The following is a 26964-nucleotide window of genomic DNA, read 5'->3' on the forward strand; positions in this document are numbered from 1 at the left end:
TCTACCCTGACCCATCTGTCTATCGCCTCCTTTGAATTCCATGCTGTCACAGTTACCAGCCCTTTCAAGCTTAACATCCTTATCATTTATCGCCCTCCAGGTTCCCTTGGAGAGTTCATCAATGAGCTTGACGCCCTGATAAGTTCCTTTCCTGAGGATGGCTCACCTCTCACAGTTCTGGGTGACTTTAACTCCCCACGTCTACCTTTGCCTCATTCCTCTCTGCCTCCTTCTTTCCACTCCTCTCCTCTTTTGACCTCACCCTCTCACCTTCCCCCCCTACTCACAAGGCAGGCAATACGCTTGACCTCATCTTTACTAGATGCTGTTCTTCCACTAATCTCATTGCAACTCCCTCCAAGTCCCGACCACTACCTTGTATCCTTTTCCCTCTCGCTCTCATCCAACACTTCCCACACTGCCCCTACTCGGATGGTATCGCGCCGTCCCAACCTTCCGCTCTCTCTCCCCGCTACTCTCTCCTCTTCCATCCTATCATCTCTTCCCTCTGCTCAAACCTTCTCCAACCTATCTCCTGATTCTGCCTCCTCAACCCTCCTCTCCTCCCTTTCTGCATCCTTTGACTCTCTATGTCCCCTATCCTCCAGGCCGGCTCGGTCCTCCCCTCCTGCTCCGTGGCTCGACGACTCATTGCGAGCTCACAGAACAGGGCTCCGGGCAGCCGAGCGGAAATGGAGGAAAACTCGCCTCCCTGCGGACCTGGCATCCTTTCACTCCCTCCTCTCTACATTCTCCCTCTTCTGTCTCTGCTGCTAAAGCCAATTTCTACCACTCTAAATTCCAAGCATCTGCCTCTAACCCTAGGAAGCTCTTTGCCACCTTCTCCTCCCTCCTGAATCCTCTCCCCCTCCTCCCCCTCCTCCCTCTCTGCTGATGACTTTGTCAACCATTTTGAAAAGAAGGTCGACGACATCCGATCCTCGTTTGCTAAGTCAAACGACACCGCTGGTTCTGCTCACACTGCCTACCCTGTGCTTTGACCTCTTTCTCCCTCTCTCTCCAGAATGAAATCTCGCGTCTTGTGACGGCCGGGTACCCGTTTTTAACCATGCTTTCCGCAATTTCTACGAGCCACTGCCGCGCGTGAACACTATGCACTAGCGGTTACCACCTCCATCTCTTGCGTCCAGGGATTCCATGGGAGACACTTGTTGACTCTGGCACTGACGCTCACCTAGGCTCTATACAATCTCATCCTATACATGTAGGAGACCGCGGTACGTGGCACACTGTCGTCGCGTCTCCAGAGAGGCGTATGTTAGGTGTGCCGACCGTCCTTCGAATAAACACTACACACTCGATGCACACGTCCGATGGCGTCAACATACTACATGACCACTAGTAATCTCGTTCTTATCTTTTCTGCTGCCAAAGACGTGCTAAGAACGCTGCTTCAGTCCTCGGCGACACACGACTCTCGCGTCTATCACTTCAGACGACCTTACTCTTGCATCTCACATAACGAGTGGACAGGGACTGATGCGTCATACTGTAGACTCCTCTCAAACTTAGTGTCATCTAGGGACTGCCTCTTGCATGCTAAGAGCGGTCGAATGCATACACTCAGTCTCGGGCTCTGCTCTCATCTCGTTCTCTGAGCCTAATTCGGAGCTGCCTTTGTAATGTACTTAGATAGGAACCATCCGAATCACCCTGTCCTCTCTCACCCTGCTCCGAGCTGGGCAATCCTCGACGGCGCGGCCGCACGCTTGGATTGCGTCCTACCTGACAGGTCGCAGTCCTACCAGGGGCGTGGCGAGAATCTGTCCCTCCGCACCACGGCTCTCACCACTGGTGTCCCCCAGGGCTCTGTTCTAGGCCCCTCTCCTATCTCGCTATACACCAAGTCACTTGGCTCTGTCAATCCTCACATGGTCTCCCTATCATTGCTGCAGACGACACACAATTAATCTTCTCCTTTCCCCCTCTGATAACCAGGTGGTGAATCGCATCTCTGCATGTCTTGGCAGACATATCAGTGTGGATGACGGATCACCACCTCAAGCGAACCTCGGCAAGACGGAGCTGCTCTTCCTCCGGGGAAGGACTGCCGTTCCATGATCTCGCATCACGGTTGACAACTCCATTGTGTGTCCCTCCCCAGAGTGCTAAACCTTGGCGTGATCCTGGACAAACACCTGTCGTTCTCAACTAACATCAAGGCGGTGACCCGTTCCTGTAGGTTCATGCTCTACAACATTCGCAGAGTACGACCCTCCTCAACGCAGGAAGGGCGCAGGTCCTAGATCCAGGCACTTGTCATCTCCGTTCCTTGTAAAGTGGTTGTTCCACTGGATATCATAAGGTGAATGCACCAATTTGTAAGTCGCTCTGGATAAGAGCGTCTGCTAAATGACTTAAATGTAAATGTAAATATTGGACTTCCCCTTTTCCTCCTGAGCAACCAGTAAACAATCCCCCATTTCAAATACATTTTTCACATCCTCCGCATCCATTATGTCACATGTGTGACGGTGTTGGAGTTTGTTATAACAAATTTCTTGATGTGATGATGAAATGCTATAGGTCAGGCCCTATTGGTCACGTGCATGTGATCCGTACATGTGTCACTTAAAGAGAGCAAGGGTTGAGGGAATAAGGAATGTCTTTCCTAAACAAATGAGGGATCTCTGTAAAATAACTTTTCAGTGAGAGAAAATACAAGTAAGAATCAAAACATGGCTGTAATTCTGTTGCAGCTTCAGCGCCACGGACAGCGTGATAAACACTGTTGCTATGGTATGGTCCCTGGTCGCTGCAGCAGGGAGGAGAGAGAACGTGCGCGCAGGCACTCGCTGTCTTTTTTTGTTGTTGAGTAATTTGGGTCTTAATTATTTAATCAAACAGTGTACTTAAAGTATCAGACATGCTCAGTGCATATACAGATATTTTATTAAAACACATATGGTGTTTTAATAGGCATATGGAAATATACACGTTTTAAAATTTGATTGTTGGAAAGAACAGACGTCTCTCGGTTGACCAACATGGAGACAGCCCTACTTCCTACCTTGTAGGCTTGCCCAGTATCAAAGGCTTGGCACTAAACTCTTCCGTGTGCTAACTTTTACAATCACCAAATGTCATTCAACTTTTTGGTGTTTTGTAACATATGAGAAAAAATATAGTAGACAGTTTCTGTCAAAAGTGATTGACTTTTTCCTGTGTCCTGTGGTTGACCTGTTAATGACATCCTCTCCGGATGTTCTCACGATATGTAGTGTGTGATTATGCAGCTGTTTATTTGAAGTAAAACACGTTTGAAATAAAAAGTAATTGCCTGGTGATTGATGTGTTGTGACCTTGGGTTTGAAGTAATGGGTTTGAAGTAAAATATGTTTGAAGTAAAAGTATTTTCTGGGGAGGCCTGAGTTTGAACTGTTTGAACAGTTGAAACAGTTGAGAATTTTTGTAGTGAACTTATGGAGCTGCTGTGTAGTGAGATTGTGACCCCTAGGATGAACAGGAATAAGTAATTTCCGGTTGGTCTGCCTGAGTATAAGTAAGTCTTAGACTTGTCCTGTGAACACTACGGGAGATAAATCAAAGAAAACTACAGTAAAAATGTCTCCTGCTCCAATTATAGGTGTATTGTGTCCTTCATGTCTGGGGAAAAATGACAAAACCATCAATGCCATTCTTTGTAATGCACCTGATTGTTTTAATGGTGTGATTGATATGAGTGAAAGCCATATGGGTTACATTTTCCAAACGGACAATTCAACAGTGAAGATTTTCTCACACAGCTGCCTTAACACCCTTTTTCAGTCAAAGTTTTTCTCCTGCGTTTCGCATGACAAAATGGCTTAAGCTAAGTCTTGCTCTATGGCAGATGGAACAGGCCCTGAGTGGAACATCCCTGCATGGGTACGCATTGAAAGAGGAAGTCTGCGGCCGAGATTATTTGAAAGCCATATGATTCTCTTCAGTAGTGTATAGTCCAGACTCCTAAGTGTACATTTTACATTATTGAATTCAGAACAATGCAAATGTCACCAAATCTGTTTGTTCTTATGTTTTTCCATAAGTCAACTACTTTCTGCCTGCCTTTAGCTTCAGGTTGCGAGATTGGTTTAAGGTGCTTGATATGAGGTTTTTCCATCATCGTGAACATTTATGAAGATGGTCCCATCTCAACATCAACTGTGTAGAGAAGAATGCATGAAATCAGTCCTTCATGGTCGAATTGTTGCAAAGAAACCACCACTAAAGGACACCAATAATAAGAAGAGACTTGCTTGGGCCAAGAAACACGATCAATTGACATTAGCCGGTAGAAATCTGTCCTTTGGTCTGATGAGTCCAACATTTGTGATTTTTGGTCCAACCGCCGTGTCTTTGTGAGACGCAAGAAGGTGAACGGATGATCTCCGCATGTGTGGTTCCCAGCATGAAGTATGGAGGGGGTGGTGTGATGGTGTGGGGGTGCTTTGCTGGTAACACTGTCTCTGATTTATTTAGAATTCAAGGCACATTTAACCAGCTTGGCTACCACACCATTCTGCAGCGATATGCCATCCCATCTGGTTTACACTTACTGGGACTATCATTTGTTTTTCAACAGGACAATGACCCAAAACACATCTCCAGGCTGTGTATGGACTATTTGACCAAGGAGAGTGATGGAGTGCTACATCAGATGACTTGGCCTCCACAATCACCCGAGCTCAACCCAATTAAGATGGTTTGGGATCAGTTGGACCGCAGAGTGAAGGAAAATAAGACAACAAGTGCTCAGCATATGTGGGAACTCCTTCAAGACTGTTGGAAAAACATTCCTCACGAAGCTGGTTGAGAGAATGCCAAGAGTGTGCAAAGCTGTCATCTAGGAAAAGGGTGGATACTTTGAAGAATTATATTTTTATTTGTTTAAAGCTTTTTTTGGTTACTACATGATTCCATATGTGTTAATTCATACTGTAGTTTTGATGTATTCACTATTAGTCTACAATGTAGAAAATAGTCAAAATGAAGAAAAACCCTTGAATGAGTAGGTGTGTCCAAACTTTTGACTGGTACTGTATACAATTGCAGAGATACAAACACACCTCAGATATACACACAATAAATACTCAACCTCCAGATGAGCATGAGGGGGGAGTACAAATCTTACAAGCTTATTTGGCTGGTCTGTAGCTTATTATTTAATGTTTGGCGCTGCTGGTGAATCATGACGTGCAGGCATAATCAAAATGACACTGGGTTAGCACTGGGCTAGAGTCTTTAGGAGAGTCTATAGCTAGGTTTCCATCCAATTTGTGACAGATTTTCATGTGAATGTTCTAAAATCAACATAAAACCTATTTGTGCATTTTAGTTCTTCAGGGAAATTTGGTGCCAGACAACGGGACCATGAAGATTTTCATTTACCGGACATTCGAGTAATTCACTAGACATCCATATGCCTTCAGATCCGACCTGGCTTAGCCAGCACCATCAATAAATTAGGGATATTGGCCAAATGAACAGCCTATAACAGCCTATAACAACTGACAAAAACACTATTCTTTGGGTTTCAACGTGTAGCATATGTAAACTTTTTATAGTTTTTTAGGCTAATTTCCTAAAACAATAATTGTCTACCTCAAGGTTCAGCTGTCAGAGATTTGAGCACTCAATGTATGAGGGCATTGTATGCATATGTCACGTTCTGACCATAGTTCTTTTGGTTTTGTCTTTGTTTTAGTGTGGTCAGGGCGTGAGTTGGGTGGGTTATCTATATGTTGTGTTTCTATGTTGGGTTTGTTGTTTGGCCTAATATGGTTCTCAATCAGAGGCAGGTGTTTGTCATTGTCTCTGATTGGGAACCATATTTAGGTAGCTTGTTTTATGTTGGGGTTTGTGGGTGGTTGTCTTCTGTCTTTGTGTTCATTGCACCAGATAGGACTGTTTCGGTTTTGCCACATTTGTTATTTTGTATTTGTGTAGTGTTCACGTTATCGTCTTTTATTAAACATGTTGAACACGAACTACGCTGCGTCTTGGTCCGATCCCTGCTACACCTCCTCTTCAGACGAAGAGGAGGAAGGCTGCCGTTACAGCATAGGCCTATAGGCTTAGTTGTCCACTGTATGATATTAATACATATACATATAAAAACAATATAGCCTATATAAAGGAAGAGAAGCTTAGGCCTAGCCCCAGAGAGACAAACTTTTGAATAAAACATTCAAATCACAGGGCTTTTGCACCGTTATTCAAATTACATTTTTACTGCAGCCGAAAATATAATTTTGTACTGGCTTGAAAACAATAATGAATTATTCATTGCATTGTGGTGTTGTAGGCTAGTCTAGGTAGGATAATTTTATAGTGTCCCTAAACAAAATCAATAGGAGAGCTTTATAGAACTGTGTTTCATGTCTTTACTGTTCTTTCATGAGTAATGATGAATGTGGCCTCCGCTGCCTATCAGCTATTCCTATTTGTTCTTGTTCCTGTTGAAAATGTATGCGGCTTGAATGCTTGTATGTGTGGTATGATTGCTAGTTAGCCTATTGCAGATCTGGACAAACGATCCACCTATCACTATTGTCACTATGCACGGTGGATAGAGGGCAGGATGGACTGATCGGCTATACTGACTTGTGGTATAGTAAAAGTTAACACACAGAGAAGTGTAGTGCATAAGGGAAGTACCAAAACACCTTGATATAGAGGCTCATGCAAGCAGATTAGGACATTTTGCTAAGATGGAAGAAATTATATAGTAAAACCTGCAACTATTGATTGTAAACGAGGGGGAAAAAACTCACTACCCTCCCCTGTGCACAAGAAGAAAAAAAACACAACCCTCCCCAAAGCAAATTTTGGACCACCCCTCCCCCAAGTAAATTGCAAATTGCAATCTGTCCCTTACTCATTGTGTATTTATTCCTTGAGTTGTTATTATTATTACTATTTCTATATTTTTTCCTCTCTGCATTGTTTATGAAGCATGCGACAAATAAAATAGGATTTGATTTGATCCCTTCATGGACCAGAAGCACTGAATATATACAGTGTGTCATAAGTTCCTTTACGCAAGTTTCTGCCCCCCAAAAATAAGTAATTCATTTGGGCCAGGAGTTTTTCATGACCATGTGGCTCGGCTATTACTACAGTCCTCTGTTTTTCCTGGTCATGTGGCCCGGGGAGAAACTCATGTTTCCTTAGACAAGGGAAGAAGGGGGGTTGCCTCCTACCTGTAGCCACTGGGATTGGTCACTGTGTCCAGACGTCCAGGCATTGACCTTGCCCTGTTTGTCAAGACGGGCCTTGCCGGGCTCCCAGGTGAACAGGTCCATGTTGAGTGTTCTGAAGAGGCTGGACGCTGTGACCTGGTAGTCCTGGATGTGGCCAGACTTCATCCCCATGGGCTCAGAGCAGCCTGGAGAAACAAACTAGTTACCGTACACAGTCCTTTTTCCAAAGGCAAAAAAACTAAAATACTTCATTATATTATACTCAATGGTAACCACTATTTTAATTATTGAGCAATGCAGAAACTGTCCTCCTGTCCTACTTCCTAGATTCTGATCTAAAAGGCAACTTCGACCTACAGCTACATGGCGAGCCACCTGTTTGAACCTCTAGTCATGATTGCGTTTGAACCCATAATGGTTATGGTCAAGACTTTATAGAACTGGGACCCACCTGTGAGCTCACAGCCGAGCAGCTCCATGCGCAGGGTGCAGTGTCTCCTACAGACCTGGGGGTAGATGCGCACGTACTGTGCTTCAATGGGAGGGGTGAAGGAGTTGGCAGAGGGAGCGTTGTTCTCCACATTTCCACGGAATATCTGAGTAGGGAAATTATATGAGAGACAAAGGGTTAAGAGGGGATTAGAAGGGGGGAGAAATGTGTTTATCTGTCAATGTAAGAGTCTCTCGCAGTGTCTCTAGTGTCTACTCGCCCCTCAACAAATTGCTGCCATTCAAGGTCAATTAGCTAGAATTATAAGAAAAATAAGCCGGTTATTCATAAGCAATTACACGGTCATACCGTATAGACTGTTTAAAAAAACTACCCCAGAAAGAACTTATATAGTGTTTCATAGAGCCCTCTGACATAGAAGTCTTCACGGATCCAGATTTCGAAATACACGTATGTGTAATTTTAACTGACTTGTCCGAAGAACCCATACAGATCAGAACGCAGCTGCAGGAGAGAGAGAGAGAGAGAGAGAGGAAGAGAAGAAAGGGAGAGAAGAGAGAGAGAGAGAGAGAGAGAGAGAGAGAGAGAGAGAAGAGAGAGAGAAGAGAGAGAGAGAGAGAGAGAGAGAGAGAGAGAGAGAGAGAGAGAGAGAGAGAGAGAGAGAGAGAGAGAGAGAGAGAGAGAGAGAGAGAGAGAGAGAGAGAGAGAGAGAGAGAGAGAGAGAGAGAGAGAGAGAGAGAGAGAGAGAGAGAGAGAGATTTATGCTGCTATCCTTTGCTTTTCACGAGAGTGGCGCGTGTAGCTTTTTGTTGTTGTTGGCCAATCCTAAGTCAACAAAGCGGCAATAGGATACAGTAATGAGACTCCGTGTGGGACTAAAGTTAGGAGATATCTAATCATTAGAAGATGGAACTAAAATTATAGGCTACAACGACCAAGGGCCAACAGGTAAGCTGCTACTTAATATTCTGAATGGAGTTGTTGTTTGTAATTGTAGGATGAGAAAGCCCATGCAGCCTCAATTAGCCTAGCAAGCTAGCTATTTTAACTAGCTTCTCCCAGTTTGATGCAGTCAAGACAGGCACCTACTACGTAATCATATTGGATGACAACCCAGCTGTGGCAGTTATTAATCGACTATAGCGCGAGTCAGCTTGGTTGGTTGCTGTCTCCGTCTCTCCCTTCCTCCTCCCTGTTCCAGTGTCACTCGCTCACACTCACAGTAGCCTACACACACAGCACAGCCCCTGCTAGAGCATCACCTCTCTTTTCCTCCCCTCCCTTGCGCATTAGCAGCTCCGGTTTATAAAGTAGCTTAAAAATTGACTTTACTGCTGCTTCGCTCACTCGGATCAGACCATGTCTGGATCCAATCAGGTATATACGGAACGGGTCTAGTTGTCCTCGGATCCGTCCGGATGGGAAAGCTCGTTCAGAAATTAACCTTGGGCTTTCCCAACTGGACGGATCCGAGGACAACTAGACTCAGGTGAAGGAATGTTTGTGTGTTTGCTAGGAATGCAGCTGTCGCTAGATGAATTCAGGACTCAAAAGGGTGGTCCCTACAGGTCAGAGCATCACCGAGTCTACGCTCTGGCTAGCACACTCTTACAGTCAGATCTACCTCTCAAAGATCTCAGGCAAGAATATTAACAACTGGGTTTTGAGTTCAGTCTCTCACCCAAATGTTCTGCATGCTTCATCAGTTTTAGAGTTTTTAGAGTATCAACAAATCAGAGAATAGAAAATGCTTTATAGACTTAAACACTTCAAATAGTATACACAATCTATCTAAATATCATAAAAGAAGAGGGGGGTAAGTGTCAGGAAGATACTATCAGTGTGAGCTGGCTAATTTAAAAAGCCACCTCATCATTTTTCTTTATTTGATTTATTTCACCTTTATTTAACCAGGTAGGCAAGTTGAGAATAAGTTCTCATTTACAACTGCGACCTGGCCGAGATAAAGCAAAGCAGTTCGACACATAACAACACAGAGTTACACATTGAGTAAAACAAACATACAGTCAATAATACAGTAGAAAAATAAGTCTATATACAATGTGAGCAAATGAGGTGAGATAAAGGCGGTAAAGGCAATAAATAGGCCATGGTGGCGAAGTAAATACAATGTAGCAATTAAAACACTGGAATGGTAGATCTGACAGTAGATGAGTGTGCAAAGTAGAAATACTGGGGTGCAAAGGAGCAAAATAAATAAATACAGTAGGGAAAGCAGTAGTTGTTTTGGCTATTTATAGATGGACTATGTACAGGTGCAGTGATCTGTGAGCTGCTCTGACAGCTGGTGCTTAATAAAGCTAGTGAGGGAGATAAGTGTTTCCAGTTTCAGAGATTTTTGTAGTTCGTTCCAATCATTGGCAGCAGAGAACTGGAAAGAGAGGCGACCAAAGGAGGAATTGGCTTTGGGGGTGACAAGTGAGATATACCTGCTGGAACGCGTGCTACAGGTGGGTGCAGCTATGGTGACCAGCGAGCAGAGATAAGGTGGGACTTTACCTAGCAGGGTCTTGTAGATGACCTGGAGCCAGTGGGTTTGGTCAGAACCGTCCAGAGTAGTGATGCTGGACGGGCGGGCAGGTGCAGGCAGCGATCGGTTGAAGAGCATGCATTTAGTTTTACTTGTATTTAAGAGCAGTTGGAGGCCACGGAATGAGAGTTGTATGGCATTGAAGCTCGTCTGGAGGGTTGTTAACACAGTGTCCAAAGAAGGGCCACAAGTATACAGAATGGTGTCGTCTGCGTAGAGGTGGATCAGAGACTCCCCAGCAGCAAGAGCGACATCATTGATATATACAGAGAAGAGAGTCGGRCCAAGAATTGAACCCTGTGGCACCTCCATAGAGACTGCAAGAGGCCCGGACAACAGGCCCTCAGATCTGACACACTGAACTCGATCAGAGAAGTAGTTGGTGAACCAGGCGAGGCAATCATTTGAGAAACCAAGGCTGTTGAGTCTGCCGATGAGGATGTGGTGATTGACAGAGTCGAAAGCCTTGGCCAGGTCAATGAATACGGCTGCACAGTATTGTTTCTTATCAATGGTGGTTAAGATATCGTTTAGAACCTTGAGCGTGGCTGAGGTGCACCCATGACCAGCTCTGAAACCAGATTGCATAGCGGAGAAGGTACGGTGGGATTCGAAAATGGTCGGTAATCTGTTTGTTAACTTGGCTTTCGAAGACCTTAGAAAGGCAGGGTAGGATAGATATAAGTCTGTAGCAGTTTGGGTCAAGAGTGTCTCCCCCCTTTGAAGAGGGGGATGACCGCAGCTGCTTTCCAATCTTTGGGAATCTCAGACGACACGAAAGAGAGTTTGAACAGGCTAGTAAATAGGGGTTGCAACAATTTCGGCAGATAATTTTAGAAAGAAAAGGTCCAGATTGTCTAGCCCGGCTGATTTGTGGGGGTCCAGATTTTGCAGCTCTTTCAGAACATCAGCTGACTGGATTTGGGAGAAGGAGAAATGGGGAAGGCTTGGCCGAGTTGCTGGGGGGTGCAGTGCTGTTGACCGGGGTAGAGGTGGCCAAGTGGGAAGCATGGCCAGCCATAGAAAAATGCTTATTGAAATTCTCAATTATAGTGGATTTATCGGTGGTGACAGAGTTTCCTATCCTCAGTGCAGTGGGCAGCTGGGAGAAGGTGCTCTTATTCTCCATGGACTTTACAATGTCTCAGAACTTTTTTGAGTTTGTGTTGCAGGAAGCAAATTTCTGCTTGGAAAAGCTAGCCTTGGCTTTTCTAACTGCCTGTGTATATTGGTTTCTAACTTCCCTAAAAAGTTGCATTTCACGGGGGCTGTTCGATGCTAATGCAGAACGCCACAGGATGTTTTTGTGGTGGTTAAAGGCAGTCAGGTCTGGAGAGAACCAAAGGCTATATCTGTTCCTGGTTCTACATTTCTTGAACGGGGCATGCTTATTTAAGATAACCAGGCATCCTCTACTGACGGGATGAGGTCGATATCCTTCCAGGATACCCTGGGCCAGGTCGATTAGAAAGGCCTGCTCGCTGAAGTGTTTCAGGGAGCGTTTGATAGTGATTAGTGGAGGTCCTTTGACCGCTGACCCATTACGGATGCAGGCAATGAGGCATTGATCGCTGAGATCTTGGTTGAAAACAGCAGAGGTCTATTTAGAGGGCAAGTTAGTTAGGATGATATCTATGAGGGTGCTCGTGTTTACGGATTTGGGGTTGTACCTGGTAGGTTCATTGATCATTTGTGTGAGATTGAGAGCATCAAGCTTAGATTGTAGGATGGCCGGGGTGTCAAGCATGTCACAGTTTAGGTCACCTAGCAGCACGAGCTCTGAAGATAGATGGGGGGCAATCAGTTCACATATGGTATCCAGAGCACAGCAGGGGAAAGAGGGTGGTCTATAGCAGGCGGCAATGGTGAGAGACTTGTTTTTAGAGAGGTGGATTTTTAAAAGTAGAAGTTAAAATTGTTTGGGTACAGACCTGGATAGTAGGACAGAACTCTGCAGGCTATCTCTGCAGTAGATTGCAACACCGCCCCCTTTGGCCATTCTATCTTGTCTGAAAATGTTGTAGTTAGGGATGGAGATTTCAGAGTAATTGGTGGTCTTCCTAAGCCAGGATTCAGACATGGCTAAGACATCCGGGTTGGCAGAGTGTGATAAAGCCGTGAATAAAACAAACTTAGGCTTCTAATGTTAACATGCATGAAACCAAGGCTTTTACGGTTACAGAAGTCATCAAAAGACAGCGCCTGGGGAATAGGAGTGGAGCTAGGCACTGCAGGGCCTGGATTCACCTCTACATCGCCAGAGGAACAGAGGAGGAGTAAGATAAGAGTACGGCTAAAAGCCATGAGAATTGGACGTCTAGGACGTCCGGAACAAAGAGTAAAAGGAGCAGGTTTCTGGTGGCGATAAAATAGATTCAAGGTATAGTGTACAGACAAAGGTATGGTAGGACGTGAATACAGTGGAGGTTAACCTAGGCATTGAGTGATGATGAAAGAGATATTGTCTCTAGAAACATAATTTAAACCAGGTGATGTCACCGCATGTGTGGGTGGTGGAACTGAAGGGTTGGATAAGGTATAATGAGCAGGGCTAGAGGCTCTACAGTGAAATAAGCCAATAGACACTAACCAGAACAGCAATGGACAAGGCATATTGACATTTTTTTTTATTTTTTTTTATTTCACCTTTATTTAACCAGGTAGGCTAGTTGAGAACAAGTTCTCATTTGCAACTGCGACCTGGCCAAGATAAAGCATAGCAGTGTGAACAGACAACACAGAGTTACACATGGAGTAAACAATAAACAAGTCAATAACATGGTAGAAAAAAAGAGAATCTATATACAATGTGTGCAAAAGGCATGAGGTAGGCAATAAATCGAATAATTACAATTTAGCAGATTAACACTGGAGTGACATTAAAGACAGGCATGCTTAGCCGAGTGATCATAAGGGTCCAGTTAGTAGTGAGGTTGGTTGGGGTCACGGCGATTCAGACAGCTAGCCGAGCCATGGGTAGCAAGCTAGCAGAAGATGGTCTGTTTTTAGCCACCCCATGCGTTTCCGTCGGTAGATTAGTGGGTTCCGTGTGGTAGAGGGGACCAATCCAATTGTCAAAATAGTTATAGTTATAGTGGCCCAAGAAGATTGTTCGATAGACCTGTTCAGATAGTAGCCGATATGCTCAAGACAGCTAACGATTAGCGGGCCGCAGTTAGCAGATGGGCGTTCAGGTAACGTCGCGATGGAGGGGCCAGTTGAATAACTCCCTCGGGCAGATAACGTCGGTATTCCAGTCGTGAAGGCCCGGTGGGGCGCCGTATCGGCAGTAAAACGGGTCCGGATAGGTGATTGTAGCCCAGGAGTGGCTAATGGAACTCTTCAGCTGGCTAGCTCCGGAATAATTGGTGTTTGCTCCGGAATCGACGTAAGCCAATAGTCAGTTGGATAGCAGCTAGTGTGCTGCAAGATCCAGGTGTAAATGTCCAGAGCTTGCGGTAGAAATCCGGGGATATGGAGAGAAAATAGGTCCGGTATGCTCTGGCCTGAGTCACGGTGTACAAAACTGACGATAGCTTTCCGAGCTAAAGGATAGCTGATGACCGCTAGCCGTGGTTAGCTGAATACTAACGTTAGCTAGTGAGCTGGCTAACTTCTGGCTAGCTTCTGTTGTGGATTTCGGATACGAGGTGAATAATACTTTTTAAAAAATAAAAGAAAGATCCGCACCACATTTGGTGAGGCGGGTTGCAGGAGAATGTTTTGAAGTTGAGTTTTTAGAAAAAATATATAAAAAGATATGCGAAGAAAAAGACAAAAAGATACAAAACATATATACACGGGACAAGACGAGGTCTGACTGCTACGCCATCTTGGAAACCTTGAAGAAGCTATAGATATAGAATATAAACGCAATAGAAGCGTTGTTTCTTGTACTATTGTCTCTTGTGTCTTTAGAGGACTGTTTCACTTTGATGTCCTTTTTCTTCTGTCCTTATTTTGTCTTTCTTTTCTTCTGTTAACTAGATATTCTTTGTTAGCTAGCTAGCTTCTTCCAAGAGAGTCCCTAGCAACTGCTAAGCAACTGGTAAACAATTCAGTTAGCTAAGATAACTGTACAATTTTATGAAAAATAGTTACTTTTTCAAAGCCTATCTTCTTTGTTTGTTGCTTGTTTTGTCTCCAAGTCAGTCTTGCAGTTTTATTTTGCTTTTTTCCAATGTACTTCAATCTAAAAACCATGTAAATTTCAATATTTGTAGGAGCTCATTTTTTCAGCAGCTGCTGCTCAATTTGGAATCCGGAAATCCTCGAGAGTGAGAATGTCCTCCACTCTGCCCTTGACTTGGTGCGTGGCCTCCAGTTGCTGCGTCCATGCGTGCAGGCGTGTGTGAAAACAAAGATAAATAATGTGTGTGTTTCTCACCATGTCCTCATCTGTGCCCTTGACTTTGTATGTCCTCCAGGTCTTGCCATCGTCACTGGAGGCCACTTTGTAAGACTTGACGTACTCTGGGCTGCCGATACGCTTTGCACCCTGGGTAATTAGTCCGGTGACCCGCATCCTCCTCTGTAGGTTAATCTGTGGGGGAAAAAAGGAATATAAACAGCAATCAAAAACCTTGTTTGTGTATGTTTCGGGATATTATATTGTTTTATTTAAGTGATAATGCCAGAGAAGCTGATGTTTGGAGAATATATTGGCACAGGTGTTGTTAAGCCTGAGATGAAGTCGAGGGCCAGCAAACCGTGCCAATATATCCTCCCAACACCGGCTTCGAGGGTATTATCATTTTTATACAACAGGTTGCCAACATAATCAAATAATGATTGACATATTTTCATTAAAAACATTATTTTGATTAATTTATTCATATTACTATTTCATCCTTCCACAATATATATTTCCGACACAAATCTAGGGTTGCTAGATACGCGACCCAGTCTTTCAGTCTTTTTGTTCTGTATCTATGGACACGACCCAGTTGTTCAGTCTTTTTGTTCTGTATCTATGGACGCAACCCAATCATGCATTTTAAATGTTCCATTGTCATACTGGCTGGCAACGTTCTTATCCCTTGCTTGCTAGCTAGCCAACTACGGCTAATTTACAGTCACATCTAAAAGAAATGAGAGAATGTCTAGATTTTTATAGTGGAGATCAAGTTTATAAATTGCCTGGCTAGGCTGATGAGACAGTGGATTGCTCAGTCAGATGGAACATAGTAAATAGGCATTTTAACGTCATATATTCATATAGCCGGTGGCAAATTGTGGAATAGACATCTGCTGCAATGTGGTTTTAACCCATAAGCATTCAGGATTAGACACACCCGTTGTATAAACTAACACAATTGGTCAGATTAAGAGATTTTAGGTAATAAAAATAATCTCAAAATAATAGCTGTCAAAATGACTGAACCCTTGTTTTCAATACTCCAGCATCCTCCCCGTGTGTATAATGACACAGGCTTTAAAAATAAATGTTTTATGAGATTGGAGAACACATTGGAAGGGATCTTAAACCAAATATTTCAAGATCCTTGATATCTTTTCTCTGCGCTTATGGACTGGGGTTCCAGTCCAGAGACTTTTTGTCGGGCTATCCCCGACAAAATAAAATCTTGGTCGACCGAGAGTCTTCTGTTCTTTCAACCAATCGATTGGTTTACATTTTAAAATGTGTATTTTGTCATATGCACTATCGTTCAAAAGTTTGGGGTCACTTAGAAATGTCCTTGTTTTTGAAAGAAAAGCACATTTTGAGCCCATTAAAACATCAAATTGATCAGAAATGCAGTGTAGACATTGTTAATTTTGTAAATGACCATTGTTGCTGGAAACGGCAGATTTTTTAATGGAATATCTACATAGGCGTACAGAGGCCCATTATCAGCAACCATCACTCCTGTGTTCCAATGGCACGTTGTATTAGCTAATCCAAGTTTATAATTTTAAAAGGCTAATTGATCATCAGAAAACCCCTTTGCAATTATGTTAGCACAGCTGAAAACTGTTGTTCTGATTAAAGAAGCAATAAAACTGGCCTTCTCTGGACTAGTTGAGCATCAGTATTTGTGGGTTCGATTACTCAAAATGGCCAGAAACAAAGACATTTCTTCTGAAACTCGTCAGTCTATTCTTGTTCTGAGAAATGAAGGATATTCCATGTGAGAAATTGCCAAGAAACTGTAGATCTCGTACAACGCTGTGTACTACTCCCTTCACAGAACAGCGCAAACTGGCTCTAACCAGAATATAAAGAGGAGTGGGAGGCCCCGGTGCACAACTGAGCAAGAGGACAAGTACATTAGAGTGTTTAGTTTGAGAAACAGACGCCTCACAAGTCCTCAACTGGTAGCTTCATTAAATAGTACCTGCAAAACACCAGTCTCAACGTCAACAGTGAAGAGGCGACTCCGGGATGCTGGCCTTCTAGGCAGAGTTACAAAGAAAAAGCCATGTCTCAGACTGGCCAATGAAAATAAAAGATTAAGATGGGCAAAAGAACACAGACACTGGACAGAGAAACTCTGCCTAGAAGGCCAACATCCCAGAGTCGCCTCTTCACTGTTGACGTTGAGACTGGTGATTTTTAATGAAGCTGCCTCGAAGCGAGCATAGAAGTAATTTAGCTCATCTGGTAGGCTTCTGTCACTTGGCAGCTCTTGGCTGTGCTTCCCTTTGTAGTCTGTAAAAGTTTGCAAGCCCTGCGGTGTAGTACGATTCGATCTTAGTCTTGTATTGACACTTTGCCTGTTTGATGGTTCATCAGGGGACATAGCGGGATATCTTATAAGCTTCCGGGTTAGAGTCCTGCCCCTTGAAAGTGGCAGCTCTACCCTTTAGCTCAGTACAGATGTTGCCTGTAATCAATGGCTTCTGGTCGGGGGTATGTACTAGAGGTAGACCGATTAATCGGAATGGTCGAATAATCAGGGCCGATTTCAAGTTTTCATAACAATCGGAAATCTGTATATATTTTTTTTACACCTTTATTTAACTAGGCAAGTCAGTTAAAACCTCTTGAAGCTAGGGGGCAGAATTTTTATGTTTGGAAAAATAACATTCCCAATGTAAGCTGCCTATTTCTCAGGTCCAGATGCTAGAATATGCATATAATTGACAGAGTAGTTTTGAAAACACTCTAAAGTTTCCAAAACTGTCAAAATATTGTCTGTGAGTATAACAGAACTGATTTTGCAGGCGAAAACCTGAGGAAATCCAACCCGGATGTGACTCTTAATTTGAAAAATCACTGTTCCATTGCCTGCTTTTTGTCCATTTAAAGGGATATCAACCAGATTCCTTTTCCAATGGCTTCCTCAGGGTGTGAACAGTCTTTAGACATAGTTTCAAGCTTTTATTCTGAAAAATTAGCAAGATTTATCAAAACGCGTCAGTGGATAGACGGATGTCCTTCCATTAGTTCATGTGCGCGACACTGGTTGCTCGACATTTCTTTCTCTCCAGTATTGAATAGTTTACAGTCCGGTTTAAATATTATCGATTATTGATGTTAAAAACAACCTGAGGATTGATTATTAAAAACGTTTGACATGTTTCTACGAACTTTACGGATACTATTTGGAATTTTCGTCAAGCCTTGATGACCTGCCTAAGGCTGTGGAATACTGAACATAACGCGCCAAACAAATGGAGTTTTTTTTATATTAAAATAATCTTTATCGAACAAAAGGAACATTTATTGTGTAACTGGGAGTCTCGTGAGTGCAAACATCCAAAGATCATCAAAGGTAAGCGATTAATTTGATTGGTCACGAAAGCCAGAAAAGCAATCTACATTGCTGCTAGGTGTTATTAATGTTTGTCTAGTGATCGGTAAACTCACACAAACGCTTGGATTGCTTTCGCTGTAAAGCATATTTTCAAAATCTGACACGACAGGTGGATTAACAACAAGCTAAACTGTGTTTTGCTATATTGCACTTGTGATTTCATGAATATAAATATTTTCAGCAATTTCTTTTGAATTTGGCGCTCTGCAATTCAGCGTTTGTTGATGAAAATGATCCTGCTAAAGGGATCCGTGCGTCAAGAAGTTATTTAAGAACACATTCTTATTTTCAATGACGGCCTAGGAACGGTGGGTTAACTGCCTTGTTCAGGGGCAGAACGACAGATTTTTACCTTGTCAGCTCAGGGATTCAATCTTGCAACCTTACAGTTAACTAGTCCAACGCTCTAACCACCTGCCTCACGAGGAGCCTGCCTGTTACGCGAATGCAGTAAGAAGCCAGGGTAAGTTGCTAGCTAGCATTAAACGTATCTTATAAAAAACAATCAATCAATCAATCATAATCACTAGTTATAACTACACATGGTTGATGATATTACTAGTTTATCTAGCGTGTCCTGCGTTGCATATAATCGATGCGGTGCGTATTCGTGAAAAAGGACTGTCGTTGCTCCAACGTGTACCTAACCATAAACATCAATGCCTTTCTTAAAATCAATACACAGAAGTATATATTTTTAAACCTGCATATTTAGCTAAAAGAAATCCAGGTTAGCAGGCAATATTAACCAGGTGAAATTGTGTCACTCCTCTTGCGTTCATTGCACGCAGAGTCAGGGTATATGCAACAGTTTGGGTTGCCTGGCTCATTGCGAACTAATTTGCCAGAATTCTACTTATTTATGACATAACATTGAAGGTTGTGCAATGTAGCCTTGCTTCAAGCATTGCGCTGTTTATGACTTCAAGCCTATCAACTGCCGAGATTAGGCTGGTGTAACCGATGTGAAATGGCTAGCTAGTTAGCGGGGTGCGCGCTAATAGCGTTTCAAATGTCACTCGCTCTGAGACTTGGAGTAGCTGTTGCCCTTGCTCTGCATGGGTATCGCTGCTTCGAGGGTGGCTGTTGTCGATGTGTTCCTGGCAATACTCAAGTGCCTATAAGAACATCCAATAGTCAAAGGTATATGAAATTCAAATCGTATAGAGAGAAATAGTACTATAATTCCTATAATAACTACAACCTAAAACTTCTTACCTGGGAATATTGAAGACTCATGTTAAAAGGAACCACCAGCTTTGATCTCATGTTCTGAGCAAGGAACTTAAACGTTAGCTTTCTTACATGGCACATATTGGACTTTTACTTTCTTCTCCAGCACTTTGTTTTTGCATTATTTAAACCAAATTGAACATGTTTCATTATTTATTTGAGGCTAAATTGATTTTATTGATGTATTATATTAAGTTAAAATAAATCTTCATTCAGTATTGTTGTAATTGTCATTATTACAAATACACTTTTAAAAATCGGCCGATTAATCGGTATCGGCTTTTTTTGGTCCTCCTATAATCGGTATTGGTATCGGTGTTGAAAAATCATAATTGGTCGACCTCTAGTATATACGTACGGTCACTGTGGCGACTAGGTCATCGATGCACTTATTGATGAAGCCAGTGACTGATGTGGTTTACTCCTCAATGACATCGGAAGAATCCCGGAACATATTCCAGTCTGTGCTAGCAAAACAGTCCTGTAGCTTAGCATCTGCTTCATCTGACCACTTTCTTTGGACTGTGTGATGTAATGTAATGAGAACCCAGCTGGCTGTATGTTACAGTCCCTGATGTCTCTCTGGACGGAGATCCTCACCCTGAGCTTGTCTACTTTATTGTCCAAGCACTGAATATTAGCGAGTAATATACTCAGAAGTGGTGGATGGTGTGCACGCCTCCTGAGTCGGACTAGAAGTCACTCCGAATACCTCTTCTCTGCCGGGAGCGTCTTGGATCAGCCTTTGGGATAATTTCAATTGCCTTGAGGGGTACGGGAATTTCTTATTTATGGTCGGAATGCTGGTAAGTTACCGCCACTCTGACATCCAAAAGTTATTTCCAGCTGTATGTAATAACACAGAAAAAAAATACTGCAAAGTTGCCTAGGCGCTAGAAGCAGAGCTGGCATGTCTGTCGGTGCCATCTTACTCTTGTAGGCCCAAGTTACGATATTAAGACTAAACAGGATGCGCTCTTAGGCCTACAGCTCGATGGTGGTTATACAAGGCTGCTATACTAACCCTGCTAATGATAATGACATTACTTATTATAATGATGATAATAATAACAATAAGGAGATCAAGAAAAAGGAGGGTTACTATTATTAGAAGAGAAAAAAATCTGACAATTTGTAACTGTGTAAACACAAAATAATTTATAAGTAATACCATAGGCTGTTCTAACAAAAAAAAGTGTAAAGCCTTTATTCCAGCATAGCAAAGATTAAAAACAGCTGAATTTGAAATTGTTTATCAGACGTTGTGGTTGCTTGAGGCTTGGTGCTCATGGAATCAGTACGCTATTAAACAAACACTCAAACAGGCTACACAAGCAGGATCTGTCTTATTTCTGTAGCTAAATTGATATGAATGATTTATAAAGCCAGGCAGATTTAACAGTTAGGCTGTTGATTATAGACCTAATTAAATTGGGGTTTCCTCTCTCCTCAATATTCTTAAACAATTAAGGCGAGACTGTTTTCTTGTATCCTAACTCCACTGCTGCTTCCGCCGCATTGTTCTCAACACCATTATGGTGGGTAACTTTGCTATTATGCACATAGCAACATGGTCTAGGAAAAGGCGGCATTTCAACAGCACACAGATGTTTCAGATCCACAGACAGCAACTGCTATCAACGTGGAGGAAAATGCATTTGTTATTAAATAATATAATTTGTATTAGTGTTGCACCATTGTTCTTATGTAGTATAACCATATAGGCTACAATTTCAGTAGCACATGTCCTAGAGCGATGGACTGTGCCATCCCCATGGCGTCCAGAATGGATTAGTCCACTCAGACAGGTGCGAATCAGACATGGGTGTTGCACACCATTATTTATTTTTTACTACGTGCTCGACTAAAGAAATATTGGTTGAGCGTCAGACTATCAACCAAATAATCGATCAGTCGACTAAATGGGATCAGCTCTAGTGGATTTTGATGTGTGCTTGAGTTTTTTGACTTGCTGGAAGATTCGCTTGCAGCCTCCTGGCGGAGGCAACCAGGTTTTGGGCTAAAATGTCCTGGTAGGTAGTCTAGTGTCAGGTTTGTTATTTGTTTCATTAGTGCATTGCTGATATAGTTCCAACATGTTTTGCATGTCAGCAATCACATTTTCTTTATTTTGAAAGTTATATATCTTGAAAATGTGATTGCTGACATGCAAAACATTTTGGAACTATATCAACAATGCACCAATGAAACAAATACCAAAATATATTTTGAGTTTTCCTTTAAGAGCGTTGACCCAGTGACCAAAAGGTTGCTGGTTCGAATCCCCAAGCCGACAAGGTGAGCAATCTGTCGATGTGCCCTTGAGCAAGGCATAATATACGAGTGTTTGCTCAATTATTTAAATGTAACTTGTCATTGTACTTGATAATGTTCATGATGCCGTTGACCTTAAAAACTTCTTGCAACTATAGGGGGTGCTGTTCCGCATTAGCATTTTTTGGTCTCCAAATTAAACTGCCTCGTGCTCAATTCTTGATCGTACAATATGCATATTATTGTTATTATTGGATAGAAAACACTTTCTAGTTTCTATAGCCGTTGGAATTTTGTCTCTGAGTGGTACAGAACTACTTCTACAGCACTTTTCCTGACAGGGAGTCAGATTTCAGAAATGTTGACCCCTGATCTGGGGTCGGTTTTAAGGTGCCTGTAAATGCTATGGAGAAACCGACACTGCCTACGTCTTCCTCTGGGTGTCAGTACGTCATCACGCTTAAATGAGTCGATTGCACAATCAGAGCCACTATAAAACAACAAAACGTGGAAGTACCGTTCTTTCCCTTTGCGCGTCTTACGCAAGATGGACATCGGACTTCCTCCTTCCAAATGGTTGTTTAGCCAGTAATATTTATCCGGTCATGTTTTTACTCGTTATAGTTGTTAAAAACATCATAATGTAGTTAATTTGAACCGTTTTATAGCAATTTATATCCGTTTAGTGCGATTTTGAGGAATTTCTTTGTCGTGCACTTTGAAGCTTTGGGCACGTTTCGGGGTCTCGGTCGATGTTAGTGGACATTCGAAGACAGAGGACATCTATCGACCAAAAGAAAGATTAGACCCAAGAAAGGATACATTGCCCAAGAATCTTGATGGAAAATCACCTCATATAAGAAATATTTAATATGATAAATCGTTGTTCTGTCGAAATATTTAAACGCTAATCCGCCATTTGTTTTGTTATCGCTTCACTTGGCGAACCCTGTATTGCACAGTAAGGATAATTTTAGAAATGTAAATCAGCGGTTGCATTAAGAATAATTTGTCTTTCGATTCCTGTCAACCCTGTATTTTTTAGTCAAGTATATGATTAGCTTTCGATTAACTAGATCACTCTGAAAGATGACGTCCGACATTTTGAGGCTTGATTTGCTACTATTTTCATTGTATAACCACGGTTTGTATGGCTAAATATGCACATTTTCGAACAAACTCTATATGTATGTTGTAAAATGATGTTCAGGAGTGTCATCGGAAGAATTCTGAGAAGGTTAGTGAAAAAATTAATATATTTGGCGATGATTACGTTATAGCTCTCTTTGGCTTGAATCGATGCTCTGGTAACGTTTGCACATGTGGTATGCTAACTTATCGATTTATTGTGTTTTCGCTGTAAAACGCTTAGAAAAATCTGAAATATTGTCTGAAAATCACAAGATCTGGGTCTTTCCATTGCTATGCTTTGTCTATTTTTATGAAAGTTTTTATGATGAGTAAATTGGTCATACACGTTGCTCTCTGTAGTAATTCTAGTCGAGTTGTGATGGTCGGTGCAATTGTAAACTGTGATTTCTACCTGAAATATGCACTTTTTCTAACAAAACCTATCCTATACCATAAATATGTTATCAGACTGTCATCTGATGAGGTTTTTTCTTGGTTAGTGGCTATTTATATCTTTATTTGGCCGAATTTGTGATAGCTACTGATGGAGTAAAAAACTGGTGGGGTAAAAAAAAGTGGTGTCTTTTGCTAACGTGGTTAGCTAATAGATTTACATATTGTGTCTTCCCTGTAAAACATTTTAAAAAACAGAAATGATGGGTTTATTCACAAGATCTGTATCTTTCATCTGGTGTCTTGGACTTGTGATTTAATGATATTTAGATGCTACTATCTACTTGTGAAGCTATGCTAGCTATGCTAATCAGTGTGTGGGGGGGGTGGGGGTGATCCCGGACCCGGGGTAGAGGCTCGTGAAAGGTTAAACCAGTGGAAGCAAAATGGCCCCATAACAATCAAAGACGTACCACCATCTATTACAGTAGGTATTAGGTACTTTTCTACACACCCACCACTGGTGTGCTTTGTCCAAAGAGCTCTATTTTCATGTCTCTGACCATAGCACCAGTTACAATCCAAGTGCCAATGCTTTTAGCAAACTTCAGGCAATGCTTGTTGAGGTCAATGGCATCATGAACAGACAGACAGACACACACACACACACACACACACACACACACACCACACACACACACACCACACACACACACACACACACACACACACACACACACACTAAAGGCTTTCTGTTTTCTTAACACACCCTACACTCACAGAGCGATGAGTCTCAGATCAATCTCAGAGTACTCTTATGCATTTACATTGCGTCAAAATGATATTAGTGTACATTGTACATTTGGCAACTGCTACTTCCTCACGGCTGATACCACACCTAACACCCTGGGTGAAATGAGGGGAAAACCCAAATGATCTCTCCCACAAGGATGAGAGACATCATACTGTAAAAACCCGAAAAGGCCCCTCTTCTTGATAATAATGAAAAAGCAACACTTTTTGGGGCCTAACTTAAATTCTGCACTGGAGCATGAGAAAGCATCATGACCACGTACTTCTTTACTTGCAGACTACAGTGCCTCCAATATCAAGTCTTCTTGACAACGTCTTTTACGCCGCATCCGCAATGCAACCAAAGCCACAATTAACCCCCACTTATTCTCCATTTCTTGTTTATCTCATATTCTGGAGAACAACAGTAGCATATTCTCTCTCTAATTAGGCTACAGTAATTAAAAGGCCAGCACTCAGGTAATATAAAACTTTTCTGTCCTTGCATTTATGGCACTGTAAATTGTAGTTATATCATATATTAAGAAAGAATCAGTTAAATTAGACTTCACATTCAATAGCTGAATGTGAACCCTGTAAGAATCTTGGATCTAGCTGAAATGTTGTTAAATAATGATCTCAGAAATGTAGTATAACTACTCAACATTTTGTGTCTCCTTATGTCTCCTAAACGGTTTTCATGGGTTTTCATGCTAAATGTTATGCTTCTAACCAAAATAGTCAACTTACCTTGATACTTAAAACCTAAATCGATACTTTCATTAACGTGGTTCTTCAATAATTATGCATAATACTTTTTGGATGTGTATTTGGGGGTGGTTTCCTGGACAGAGTTTAATTTATGTCAGGATAAGGCTAAGTCTACTTAAGTTTATCCAGATTTTTTTTTAAGACTTTCTGAGATGTTACTGACCTTTAGATTAACTAGTACTAGACTAGGGAGTACCAGAGTAAGGTAAATAAGGACTAACCAGTTAATCTTTGTGAAGCCTAATTAGATTAACATTGTGCATTTGGTGTTGACCTGAGGATCCTCTTAAGGATCATCGTTCCGTCAACAGGACAGTTGTAAATCATGCAGCTCGTTATGTCAAGATCGCAGATTTTAGAGTAACAATACATTTCAGTACATAGTCTTATATTGGCTGAAAACTTAAATTCTTGTTAATATAGCTGCACTCTCCAATTTACAGTAGCCATTACTGCGGAAAAATAGCATGCTATTGTTTGAGGAGAGCTCCTAACAACAAAACCTTTTTTTAGATTTGATAAATTCACCTCTGAAGGTGACATGTGTATTTACATAAAATAAAATCAACTTTATTCAACCAGGTAGGCCAGTTGAGAACAAGTTCTCATTTACAACTGCGACCTGTTCAAGATAAAGCAAAGCAGTGCGACACAAACAGCAACACAGAGTTACACATGGAATAAACAAACGTATAGTCAATAATACAATAGAAAAGTCTATATACAATGTGTGCAAATGAGGTAAGATTAGGGAGGTAAGGCAATAAATAGGCCATAGTGGCGAAATAATTACAATTTAGCAATTAAACACTGGAGTGATAGATGTGCAGAAGATGAATGTGCAGGTAGAGATAGGGGAGAATGGAGAAAAAAAAAATCTAACAATATGGGGATGAGGTAGTTGGGTGGGCTAATTACAGATGGGCTATGTACAGGTGCAATGATCTGTAATGATATGTCTTTCCAGCTTCAGTGATTTTTGTAATTCGTTCCAGTCATTGGCAGCAGAGAACTGCAAGGAAAGGCGGCCAAAGGAGGAATTGGCTTTGGGGGGGACCAGTGAAATATACCTGCTGGAGCGCGTGCTACGGGCAGGTGCTGTTATGGTGACCAGTGAGCTGAGATAACGCGGGGCTTTACCTAGCAAAGACTTATAGATGACCTGGAGCCAGTGGGTTTGGTGACAAATATGAAGCGAGGGCCAGCCAACGAGACAATACAGGTCGCAGCGGTGGGTAGTATATGGGGCTTTGGTGACAAAACGGATGGCACTGTGATAGACTGCATCCAATTTGCTGAGTAGAGTGTTGGAGGCTATTTTGTAAATGACATCGCCAAAGTCAAGGATGGTAGAATAGTCCGTTTTACGAGGGTATGTTTGGCAGCATGAGTGAAGGATGCTTTGTTGCGAAATAGTAAACCGATTCTAGATTTAATTTGGGATTGGAGAAATCTGAAATCTTGCTTTGATTTATCATCCAAAGGGTCCCAGAGATAACATGAAGTGTTGTTTTGTTACATAAAACCATTTTTCATATCTTAAAAACGTCCATATAGCACGCACAATCAATTTTGTAATACCACTCGTTTAATATGCAAAGAAAGGAATCTGTGAAAATCTCACCCTAAATGTTGTTTCAACGAGTCAAATCATGTTCGTATCTATTCCTCAGAGATCCTAGAAGGTAACAAGACTTCACTATTTCATTAGGAGTGTAGTATATCCTATAGGACACCATATTTGGTCAGAGAGCAACGCCTTCATGGCACGCCGATGACACGGGCGGCCATCACTTGAACGACTGTTTCTTTGTCAAATAAGTGTAACGGCGTTCCTCCTCCTCTTCATCCGAAGAGGAGGAGCAGGGATTAAACCAAAATGCAGCGTCTTGATATGACATGATTTATTTTAAGTAAAGACGAAAACACGAACTTCACTTGAAACTAAACAAAACAACAAACGGAGTAGACGAACCTGAACATAAGAACTTACATAACACGAAGAACTCACGAACAGGAAAATGACTACACAAAACAACGAACGAACGAACGAACGAACGAACGAAACAGTCCCGTATGGTGCAAACAAACACAGACACAGGAGACAACCACCCACGACAAACAAAGTGAAAACACCTACCTTAATATGATTCTCAATCAGAGGAGATGAAAACCACCTGCCTCTAATTGAGAACCATATCAGGTACCCAAAACCAACATAGAAACAGAAAACATAGACTGCCCACCCAAACTCACATCCTGACCAACTAACACATACAAAAACTAACAGAAAACAGGTCAGGAACGTGACAATAAGCACCAATCGGGGTCAAACAAAACTAGCTAGATCGCCAATGAGCTGGGCTTTACGGGAGTATATGTAATCCATGTATATGTTGTAAA

At 42.1% G+C, this 26964-nt stretch overlaps 1 protein-coding gene across 3 annotated transcripts in view; it reads right to left on the reverse strand.

Annotated features, from left to right (window-relative positions):
- LOC111957881 (EGF-like repeat and discoidin I-like domain-containing protein 3) overlaps positions 1-26964 on the reverse strand; it is a 367729-nt gene that overhangs the window by 58743 nt on the left and 282022 nt on the right. For all 3 annotated transcript variants that reach the window (XM_023978947.2, XM_023978946.2, XM_023978945.2), the window contains 3 exons: positions 14595-14750; positions 7657-7801; positions 7206-7390 (listed from right to left, as the gene is read on the reverse strand). In XM_023978947.2, the coding sequence (XP_023834715.1) occupies positions 7206-7390; positions 7657-7801; positions 14595-14750 (486 nt within the window). The remainder of the gene's footprint in view (positions 1-7205; positions 7391-7656; positions 7802-14594; positions 14751-26964) is intronic.

The sequence above is a fragment of the Salvelinus sp. IW2-2015 genome, linkage group LG33 (genome assembly GCF_002910315.2).
Source record: "Salvelinus sp. IW2-2015 linkage group LG33, ASM291031v2, whole genome shotgun sequence".
In the NCBI taxonomy this organism is placed as follows: Eukaryota; Metazoa; Chordata; class Actinopteri; order Salmoniformes; family Salmonidae; genus Salvelinus; species Salvelinus sp. IW2-2015.